The 12,018-nt window shown below is 40.2% G+C and overlaps 2 gene segments (V, D, J or C); both read right to left on the reverse strand.

Annotated features, from left to right (window-relative positions):
* Positions 1 to 12,018, reverse strand: part of LOC130844884 (T-cell receptor alpha chain constant-like) — a 590,793-nt gene that overhangs the window by 347,341 nt on the left and 231,434 nt on the right.
* The window catches only part of LOC130844891 (T cell receptor delta constant-like), a 475,273-nt gene that overhangs the window by 261,874 nt on the left and 201,381 nt on the right, over positions 1 to 12,018 (reverse strand). Inside the window, 1 exon segment of the C gene segment in view lies at positions 1,432 to 1,457. Coding sequence covers positions 1,432 to 1,457 — 26 coding nt within the window.

Below are 12,018 nucleotides of genomic sequence, written 5' to 3' on the forward strand. Positions count from 1 at the left end.
GAGAGAACTGGTGGAGAATACAGAGAAAATATTCTGACTGGCAAGAAGTCTTGTGGTAAATCCAGGGAAGATCCAAAGATTAAAATTTTCTGAAATTCTTGTTTAGGAGGCACGCCTATGTAGCAGGGAGCTTGAGACTGTGTGAAAAGGGCTTTGAAAGGATGCTGGGTTACAATTGCTAGTGACGGAGTGGCAAAGAGACAGCCAAATTTAGATAGATTTTTTCGGTACAGCTTTGTTGGCGGGTAGCTTCAGTGAGCATCTTCTTTTTCTAAAATCATTCCTGGAAAGCGCTGCTCAATTACTGACCCCCATTCTACAAAAGTGGAAACTGTGGAGGAGAGAAAGCAAGAAATTCCACGTTCAAAGCCAGTCACTGCTGGTGTGTACACACACGTCCTTCCTCCTCAGCTCCAGCTGGACCGAGGTGAGACCCCTCAAGCTTAGGGTTCTTAGATGCTTTCTATTTTCCTTTCTCCCAAAAAATTTAGAGGGGGAAAATTCATTAAAAATCTGATTTGGTAATAAGAGGAGCTTCATTATGGCCCTCTTATTCAATTCCTTCCTTTAGAAAAATACCAGATTAGCTGTTAGGGTTCTCTCCCGACTTTATTTTACAAAAGTCTATTTAAAATGCTGCTTGAGTAATTTTGGCAGATAACAACTCTTTCTGTTTCCTGTTGTGTGTTCCCTCTTGCTCTGATAGCTGCTATGAAATGTGTGAGATAATAATTTGTGCATCAGTCTTTGACTTTCTTTTCTCATGGTATGTATAAGATTTTTATGCTGTATTTCTGCAACTCGCAGCACACTTGAAGCCTCTGTGTCATTTATGAGGCTTCCATACTTGTGAATTTGGGATGATAAGGGACTTTTTAGTCAAAAGTTCCTTCTCTTGTAGCGTATTTTCTCCTATTCACCCAATCAAGAGTTGGGTCTGCTACCCTGTGTCTATCAACAAAGGGGGGCCTCTCATTCATGCAGAAGAATCACGTTCTTTTGTTGTGAAGGTCAAGTGAGAGAATAGAAGGAAAGGACAGAAAGATGACAATACTGATGCCTTTGGACCAAATAGCCCTGCTGTGTTGGAATTCCATCTTACAATGTTTATCCAAGGACTATAATTTCAAATTAAGTGTACAAGATAGAGAAATTATATCTTTATTATTTGTAGCCATACATTGCTCCTTTTATGTTCCTGAGTGATGAAGAAGCTGGATTGCAGGTTACAGATACCAACACTACTGCATATGCAATAGCCAAGAAATAAAATCCCTGACCTTTCGTGGTCTGTGAGGATGTTCACAGATGTGCCACAAGATCTACAATTCTGCAGTTCTGTGCAGGGAGCCGATTTGAACTTGGATTTCAGTTAGTAGCTAACCCAGCGCACTGGTCAGCATCACCACACAGGGAAGAGAGGAACAGAACAAACCACGGGACTCAGGACACAGGCTCTACTGGCAGAGGAAGGCGGAGGGCTGTGGAACAGTGCCACTGGTCCTGGGCTGTAAGAAATGCAGGCATGGACTTTTTGCAGAGTAATCAGAGGGAAGCAAAGCCTTTAAAACAAGAAAGACTTGATATCATGACTTTCAGAAAGTGTATAAGCAAACACCAGAAATATTCTGAAGTTTCATAAGGGTCCTTGAACCAGGAAGTGACTCCCATTGCAAACTGTTTTGGGACAAGAATAGTGCAGGACAAGTAGAGGTGCAGCAGGACCTGGGTTGTATCAGAGTAGATGCTACTTTCTTTGCCATTAAACTGTCTTTTCACTAATGATTTAGGGAGGAGATTAGAACTTAATGTGTAATTTTACTCTGTTTTACTAAAACAAAAGCATACAGCAGGTTGCCTATGAGTGATAATGTTTGTTAGTTCTATTGTTCAGTAAGAAAATCCCAGAAAACTACTGTATATTCACTGAGGCAAGCATCCTTTAGAAAAGGAAGTATTGACAATGTGGAGTCATTATGGATGGCCGCTCCTAGAAAACTGGCTTAGGTCACCGTGGAGAGTCTCATTTGGGGGATAAATCACCCTTGGGTCACTGAAGGTAGCCTTGGTTAGAGGGAGGCTGCTGGATCCTCAGGGGTTACTAAGAGTATCTTTCCTTAAGAGGGTCTGTGCGTAAGCCTACAGTCATTCTAGAGAAATTGAGCTTAATCAGGCCCTTGGGTCTCAGACACACAAAAGAAAAGATGTTATCACTTAGGTATGTATCCCAGAAGATGGAAAAAGGAATGTTGTGTGGGTCCACAGTATGAATGCCAGAACCATTTTGAACACGGCATCCTTTGGTTCTCTGGGTGACGGCCATGTGTCTACCAAAACAGGAACACAGAGTTCTGCAACCTTGGGGACCCTGCATGAAGCACCCTTGACAAAGCTGACAAAGAAGTGGGGTCACTCTTCAGGGCCTGGATGACCAGTGGTCCAGCACGTTATAACACTCACACCATGGGGGAGACTGGGCATCAGCAAGAAACAAGGCAGGAGTCAACTGGGAGGTCCTCTGATGGTGAGAGGAAGCTGGCCTAACCCTTTCCAAACTGCCTAAGTCTCCCAGATTGTTAGACAGGTCAGGAGTGGATGTAGCGAAGGCCTCGAGAGAGACAGAATGAATTTGCTGTTTATTTGGCAGGTAGTTGCTTCTAACAAGTAGTTAGGAAAATAAAAGAGACATGAGAGGATTTGTATGTATCCTGGGTTTGTAGACCAGGTATACATATGCATGATGTTTTCATTCAATACCATGGGTTCAGGTTTTTTCAATTAGCCTTTTAATTTTCTTTTAAAGTCCTACAGTAAGAATCTCTCCACAAATTGTGATGACTAGATCTCTGGATCACATGGGTATTACCTGACTACCACAGTCAATATTTTAGCAGGAAAAACTAGGAAAGGAGCCTCTCATAGAATATTATTTTATAAAGCATTTATTCGCTTTCCTCCTCTGTGGGTAAGTGCTATATGTTACATTGGCATATAAAACAAATAATGGTTCTATATTTCACAGGAATTATTTGTGACAGTTGCACTAAATGTAAAATTACTCTGTAATGGAAGACTCATGGACTTTGACTAGGAGGCAGTAAAAGATGAGACTGCATATTCTTGGAAAAGACATGTTTAGGTTGTTTTTTTTCCCCCTGTGGAATCCACTTTCCTTTTAAGAAAATTTCCACAATAAAGAAAATCAAAGTTAAAACACCATTTTTTCTCATTCACCTCAGAATTTTTTTTTTTCCCCCCCGCAAGAAGAGAGGAAGAGACAGTGAACGAAGCCTCAGAATTGCAGTCCCTGCAGCAGGGGCGGGGTGGGGGTGGTGGGCTGCCACCGCAGCTGCAGGTTTGGGTACAGGCTGAGAGCGTCGGGGGAGCACTGTGCATCCACGGCACAGAAGTAGGTGGCAGAGAGGCCAGGCTGCGAGGCTGTGATGTGCAGGGTGCTGCGACGGGCTTTGGTGTCAAGGGAGGCTGTTACTGGTCCCTTCTGCTCCACTGCTCCATTTGACACCAATGAAAACAGAGATTCTAGGCTCTTCCCTGGATCCTGTCTGTACCAGTACAGTCCGTCGGAAACAGTGATTGAATGATTGCAGTAGATGGTACCGGCTTCTCCCTCCTGGATGCTCAGGGATGGAGGGCTTTGCTCCACTTTCATCGCTGCGTTTAACCCTGTCCAGAGAGAACATTTCCAAAGGAGGAGTTCACTAGTTTTTTCTATAATCCAGTTCCTCCCCAGGGAACCTCAAAAGGAGTCACACTTAACTGTCTCTCCACCCCTGAACACTGTATGACAATTTCATGACGCTCATAGTTCCCTTTCCAATAAACCCTCAACTCACAGCCTAGTTGAAGCCACAGAATCGCTGCTAGTAGCGTCTTCATTTTCCGTTTTTCTTTTTTTCTCGTCCAGTTCACTGAAGACTCAGATTAAGGTGCCTTGAGAGCTGGCCAGGGGTCTCCAAATATGGTAACTTTTTCTTTCTCTACAGAAAAACCTTTTCAACAGAAGTTCCAACCAATTATAATCACCTCATGCAAGTCAGTCAATTCCTCCCCCACCCCTCCTTTTTTTGTGAATGGAAATAGTGCCGCCTTCAGGATATTTAGAGAAATTACTGAGAAAGTAACCCTTAGAATTGTATAAATGAGTTTGCTTTTTGTAAGCCAGCAAGTTGTTTCCAAAAATTTCTTAGCAAATTAATCCTTAAAAATCTCATTTACGTAGTCAGGACATTTGTCAAATGACAGAAATGTAATTCATGTAAGCTCAGGCAAAAAGAAAAATGCATTGTCTCCTATAACCTAGACAAGTACAGAATGTATATATGTATGTATATGGGCTTTAGGTATCCAGGGTGCCAGGGAACTGAATCTTTCAAAGATTCTCCTTTCATTCCACATCTCTCTGTACATCAGATTTATTCACTTAGACCACAAATCAGGAGATGTGAGTGCAAACATTTTCCAGCTAGAGTTCATCTCATGGTGTGGCCACTGAAGTAGACCGAGAAGCCCTCTTTTCCATCCCAAATTTTAAAATTCTGGGATTTGCTCACTTTAGTCTGAGTTAGGTTTTCCTCTGGGGGTCAGTTGGTGACTGCAGCGGGGTGTAGGTGATATGATTGGCTCAACTGGGTCAGGCGTCCACCTCTGGGTCATTTGGGAGCATCTAAGGTGGCAGCTGTGTAAGAAAGATGGCAGCCTGCATTCAGACCACACGGTTAAAGTATCTTTTACCAGGAGGGAGATGTTCTGAGTGGGCAAAATAGTATTTAGATGGCACCACAGTCAAGTTGTCTCAACTGTGTGGACTATTGGTGGGGGGAGAGTGGGAGGATGGGCCAGTCATTTGGGAGGATGTCCCAAAGTTTCACTTCTTTAGGACTCCGCTAAACATGAGTAGCTGCTTCTGATGAACTGGGTTAGTTTGTGAACCCTCTTGCCTTCCTACATGTAGCATACATTTTTCTGTACCATGTTAACTCTTGAAGAATACCATCACAGCTTCTTTAGGTTCTCAAATATCTCTTCCACAAAGTTGTGAAAAGGAGAACAAAAATGTGATAGTAATAACTGATATGTATAGAGTTGCACTGTACACCACACACGATGCTAAGTGAATGAGTAATCTCATTTAATCCTCAAGACATCTGTATTTTACAGCAGATGAACTGGAGCTTACAGGGGCTAAATAATATGCTAAAGATCATGCAGCTGGTATGGAATGGAGTGGAATTCAACACAACTGTCTACCTGCTGGGCTAATGCAATGTCATGTGCTTTTCTGCGCGTGTGTAATGGGCTGCTATTTAGAATTGGGGACAGTAATTTTTCACCCATTACACTCACTGCAGTCAATGTGGGACAGCTTCCTACATATCATTTCTCTATCTTTAAAAACCATTAACTAAATCCTCGTCTTAAGCAAAGTCCCACTGAAATTCCTTTCCTGTATAAACTCTCCATACCTGAGTGAAACATTCAACACTGATTTTTCTTCGTGTAGAGAGACTTTGGGGAGAAAGTAAAAAAAACATTAGAAGAAATAAAAGGCATTACAGTCAAAAGTACATACTAAGCACCTACTAAGTATCAAGTAGTGGGATAAATAATGGGATGGGAGTATTACGTAATTTCACAAGAACTAGTTTTGGTCTTAATGGAGCTGTAAGTTAGTTAGGAAGATTAAAATAACATGCATAGAGCAAAAAGTAATAGTGAAAGGGATGCCTTTTAGGAGTTGGCATATGGGCTCTAATTCAGAGGACAGATTATAGAAGGCCACAGGAACTTAGTGCAGTCTCTTAGGAGAAGTTGAGACCTGAGGAATACATGTTTAGATAGATGGAGAGAAAAAACATAGGGAGGTAGAAGAGAGGTTGTGTTCGTGAGACAGTGTTAAGATGGTCTGACTAACAGAGAATATGGCAAATAGTCTCTGGGAATGAGGATGGATGGGTGAAAGGAGAAACAGATTATGGAGGTCACTGAAAACTAGACAAAGGGGCTTATACCTGTGAAAAAAAACAGGAACTATATTATGGGGTTTTGAATAGTGGAGTGATATGGTGAAAAAAAGTTTTAGAAAGAAGGGGTAGCAGTTCTTTTTGAAAGGTTGGGATTTGGTGGGGTAGGGGAGAAGGGCAAGAAAGAGACTTGAATAATGAGCAAGGAGAACATTCCTTTCAGCTAGGTTAGAGGAGCTGAGAGGAATGAAAGACTTCAAAAAGGCAATAGTTGGGGCGGGGGATGCTAAATAAAGGGTGAATCTGAGAGCACTTAAAAAACTGACAAGAATTGGTGCCTGACTATAAACTCCAAAGTTTCAAGCCTGGATAAAGGAGGGATGTGATATCTACAGAAACTGGGAAGTTTGGAGAGGGATCTAATTGGGAAAGTGGTTTGAAATGGAGATAATAGCGATATATCAATGTTAAGTGAAAATGGCCAAGTGACAGCTGGAGATAAAGGATAGAATTTCAGATAAATGGAGAGTGCTTGACACAGAGCAGAAACTAAATAAATGACGGATGTCAGTATACGTTTTCACATGTACCACATAGAATTATTATCAGTGTGAACATTCATTTATCCTGCTAGACTGTGAGCTCCCTGAAAACAGAGGCTTTTTCTCTTCATAAGTCTTGATTTCCCAGTGTTTAGCATAGTGATTGGCACGTGGTCGGTATGTTTGTTTGTTAAAAGTAAAAGTAGGGCTTCTGTAACACAGACCAGGTGGTTTACACAACAGATCTGAAGGCCGGAAGTCCAAGATCAAGGTGTCAACACGTTTGATTTCTACTCAAGCCTCTTTCCTTGGCTTGTGGATGGCTGCCTTCTCATTGTGTCCTCACACGGTCTTTCCTAGGTGCTTGAGCATCCCTAGTCTGTATCCTAATTGCCTCTTTTTATAAGGACACCAGTCAGGTTGGATTAAGATCCACCCTTATAACCTCTTTTTAACTTAATCACTATTTTAAGGGCCCTATCTTGAAATTCAGTCACAGTCTGAGGTACTGGGCGTTAGGGTTTCCACATATAAATTTTGGAGTAACACAATTCAGTGCACAATAGTAGGAATGAAAAAAATTTTGTTGAAAAGATGGAAACACAAGAGAGATCAGACGTGGTACTTGGTATATGTGCAGTATTTGTGTGCTGGGTACATGGGGAAAGTAGAAGAGACAGAATTCAGGATTTTTTTCCTTATGATTTGATGTAGACTTTGGAATTATAAAATGATATAAATTTTTGCAAACTTTGGAAGTTCAAGTTAAAAGATTATATATTTCTAAAAATCATTCATTTCATCAAGATCTACTTACACAAAATATTAACTGATGGTTTAAAAAATTCCTTCCTGGGACTTCTCTGGCGGTCCAGTGATTAAGACTCTGCGCTTCCACTGCAGGGGGCTCGGGTTCAGTCTGTTCCCTGGTCAGGGAATTAAGATCCAAGGAACTAACATGCCAAGTGGCATGCCCAGGAAAAAAAATTCCTTCCTTAGACGCAGTTATATCAGCTTTCTAATTTTTTTTTTTTGTTTAAGAACTTTTATTGAGATACAATTGACATACAATAAACTGCATTTATTTAAAGTGTACAATTTGATATTTTTTTCTTATTAGTAATGTATATATGGCAATCCCAATCCCCCAATTCATCTCCACCCCCCGCCCTGCTTTCCCCACTTGGGTGTCCATATGTTTGTTCTCTACCTCTGTGTCTCTATTTCTGCCTTACAAACTGGTTGATTTGTACCATTTTTTATATTCTGCATATATGTGTTAATACACGATATTTGTTTTTCTCTTTCTGACTCACTTCATATGACAGTCTCTAGGTCCACCCATGACTCTACAAATGTGCCAATTTCGTTCCTTTTTACAGCTGAGTAATATTCCATTGTATGTATGTACTACATCTTCTTTATCCACTCATCTGTTAATGGACATTTAGGTTGCTTCCATGTCCTGACTATTGTAAATAGTGCTGCAGTGAACATTGGAGTGCATGTGTCCTTTTGAATTATGGTGTTCTCTGGGTATATGCTCAATAGTGGGATTGCTAGGTCATATGGTAACTCTATTTTTAGTTTTTCAGGGAAACTCCATACTATCCCCCATAGTGGCTGTATCAATTTATATTCCCACCAACAGTGCAAGAAAGTTCCCTTTTCTCTACACCCTCTCCAGCATTTACTGTTTGTAGGTTTTCTGATGATGCCCATTCTCACTGGTGTGAGGTGATACCTCATTGTAGTTTTGATTTTCATTTCTCTAATAATTAGTGATGTTGAGCAGCTTTTTGTTGGCCATCCATATGTCTTCTTTGGAGAAATGCCTATTAGGTCTTCTGCCCATTTTTAGATTGGGTTGTTTGTTTTTTTGATATTGAACTGCATGAACTGTTTGTATATTTTGGAGATTAATCCTTTATCTGTTGATTCATTTGCAAACATTTTCTCCCATTCTGAGGACTGTATTTTCATCTTGCTTATAGTTTCCTTTGCTGTGTATAAGCTTTGAAGTTTCATTAGGTCCCACTTATTTATTGTTGTTTTTATTTCTATTACTCGAGGAGTGTGGTCAAAGAAGATCTTGCTGTGATTTATGTCCAAGAGTGTTCTTCCTATGTTTTCCTCTAGGAGTTTTATAGTGTCTGGCCTTCCGTTTAGGTCTTTAATCTATTTTGAGTTTATTTTTGTGTATGGTGTTAGGGAATGTTCTAATTTCATTCATTTACATGTAGTTCTCCAGTTTTCCCAGCACCACTTATTGAAGAGGCTGTCTTTTCTCCACTGTATATCCTTGCCTCCTTTGTCATAGATTAGTGGCCATAGTTTATCTCTGGGCTTCCATCCTGCTCCATTGGTCTGTATTTCTGCTCTTGCATATCACCTTTCTCATTTTTAATGTGTATCTGCGTTTTCTTTTTTTTCTTATCACCTCTCTCATTCTTAATGTTATGTTGCTGTGTTTTGTCTCTTTTTTCTTAACATATTTTCTAGAACTCTTGGCTTTATTTATATTCTAATTTTTGCTTTGCTTTTAAATTAATTCTTTTATTATTAGACTGTTCCCTTCTTTATTTTAATTTTGCTCATTATTATTATTTTTTATTTCTTGAATGGAACATTCATCTCCTTTATTTGACTCTTTATTAATAAATGTATTTAAGGCTATACATTTTCTTATGAGTAGTGCTTTGAACAAATCCACAGATTTTTATATGTAATGCTGTCATTAGTGTTAATTTTTAATGACCTGCAAATTTAACTTTCAGTTTTTTGAGCTGGAAATAATTTAGAATATCATAAGTGGTTAATTTCCTTCCAACTCACTTATTAGCTATCTCTTAATTATTAATTTCTAGCTTTATTGCATTGTGTACAGAAAATGTGGCTTTTATGAATCTTTCCTATTGCTTCTTTGGGTCATAATACATGCTCATGTTTTGGTAAATGTTTCTATATTATGTACATATGCATAATATAGAAACATATATATATTTATATATATATATAAATTGCAAACTTATTTTTCACCTCCGTCTTTCTCTTTCTCTCTCTGGGAAGTAGACATTAAAATATTTCATAATTAATATATTGTCAAATTATTCTTGTATTTCCCACAAATTTTGCTTTATATTTTTCTGATGCAGTATTATTTTTGAATAAAGCAAGTTCATCCATTCATTCACTCATCCTTTCACCAATTCAACAAATAACTATTGAGAAACCATTCTGTTCCAGATCCCAGGTTGAGCTCTTAGGCTATGGCAATGAGCAAGGCAGAAATTCAGTCCCTGATGTGTGGAAGGCACCATCTATTAGAAAAAGTGACATTAACACTCATTCAACGATTGCCACTAAGTGTGGAGGATATTGTGATGGGAGAGTACAGGGCACCATAGGAGATTTTTTTTTTTAAAGCTCTTTATTGGAATATAATTGCTTTATACTCTTGTGCCAATTTTTGAGGTACACCAAAGTGAATCAGCTGTATTTATACATATATCCCCATATCCCCTCCCTCCCGTGACTCCCTCCCACCCCCTATCCTGGCCCTCCAAGTCATCACCCATCATCGAGTATATTGCCCTATGTTATGCAGGAACTTCCCACCAGGTATCTATTTTACAGTTGGTAGTGTATATATGTCAATATTACTCTCTCACTTCATCCCAGCTTCCCCTTTGCCCTTCCCACCCTGTGTCCTCAAGTCCATTCTCTACATCTGCATCTTTATTCTTGCCCTGTCACTGGGTTCATTTATTTTTTAGATTCCATATATATGAGTTAGCATACGGTATTTGTTTTTCTCTTTCTGGCTTACTTTGCTCTGTATGACAGACTCTAGGTCTATCTACCTCATTACAAATAACTCAATTTCATTCTTTATGGTTGAGTAATATTCCATTGTATATATGTGCCACATCTTCTTTATCCGTTCATCTGTTGATGGGCATTTAGTTTGCTTTAGCAGGTGGTTATACCTGAATCAAGGAGGCTAGGAAAGTCCTCTTTGAAGAAGTAACATTAAAGTCAAAATAGGTACATTTTAGGATCTGAAATCAGACAGTATTGGTCATGATTCCAGCAGAAAACTCATGTACACGAAAATCGCAAAATCTGAGGCTTCCTTGGTGGCGCAATTGTTAAGAATCTGCCTGCCAACGCAGGGGACACAGATTTGATCCCTGAACCAGGAAAATCCCACATACCTTGGAGCAACTAACCCTGTCAGCCACAATTACTGAGCCTGTGCTCTATAGCCCGCGAGCCACAACTACTGAGCCAGTGTGCCTAAAGCCTGTGCTCCGCAACAAGAGAAGCCACCTCAATGAGAAGCCTGAGCACCACAACAAAGAGTAGCCCCCACTCGCTGCAGCTGCAGCTAGAGAAAGCCCGTGTGCAGCAACAAAGACCCAACAAAGCCAATAAATAAATAAATAAATAAATAAATATTTTTAAAAAATTGGAATATTTGAGGAGACTAATGTGGCACGAGTTACAGAAGTATAAGCAGGGTAGGGAACATGTAAGAGATAGTGCTATATTCTGGGACTAGCATCACTCCTGGTCTTAAATGGAAGGGAGAGAGTGATTATTGGAAGCTGGAGATAAGAGCCTGTTTGGTGAGGTTGTCTTAAAGAGCTGACCTTGTGATAGAGGGTTAATGTCAGCTTATGTCATTCCCATAGGGAGGAAGCTGGGGAAATGTATACCCTGACCTTATGCTCCTCCTTCCCTCTGATCTCTGTGGGTGCTCCCCTTGGGCCAAAACCAACAAAAAATCAGAAGGCAAGTGTGCCCATTGATGCAGTCCCTACAGGTCATCCACCTGGGACACACAACAGAGTGTAGAAGGGTAGAGAAAGGACCTGGAAGGGCAAACAGGAGATAGTAAGCCCACAGTTCAATATGGGTGAAGATGAGAGTTGGGAGATGAGGCCAGAGAAGTAAGTCAGAGCAAGGAAGGCTTTGTGAGCGTTGGTGATGATTTTGAATTTTGTCCCATGGGAAATAGAAAGTCATTGATTAATTTAAGCTAGAGTGTGAAATGAATGCACTTGCATTTTTAAATGATAGCTCTGGCTATGGTGAAGAAAATACCTTCTTCACCATAGCCAGATGATGGGATGATGGTTTCCTTCACTAGGATGGGGACACTGGAGAAGGACATCCTATAGATTGGTAAGACAATAAGCTCAAACTGGGGCATATTGAGATTGAAGCATATAGTTGGATCTGCACTGAGAAAGATCTTAGCTGGAGATAGAAATTTGTCAGTAGAGAACAGTTAAGTGGTGTTTGAGGTCTAGGAGTTGATGAGGTGGTCTAGAACCTGTGTGTATTTAGTACAGGAGAGGCATTAGGAGCCCCAGAACTGGGGGGCTCCTAATCCCTCAAGAAATTGGTAGAGAAGGTACAGCCTTCAAAGGAGAGGAAAGTAGGGATGGCTAGAAAGATAGGAGAAAACCCTGGAGAATTTGGGTAGA

Source organism: Hippopotamus amphibius, chromosome 2, assembly GCF_030028045.1.
Source record: "Hippopotamus amphibius kiboko isolate mHipAmp2 chromosome 2, mHipAmp2.hap2, whole genome shotgun sequence".
Classification (NCBI taxonomy): domain Eukaryota; kingdom Metazoa; phylum Chordata; class Mammalia; order Artiodactyla; family Hippopotamidae; genus Hippopotamus; species Hippopotamus amphibius.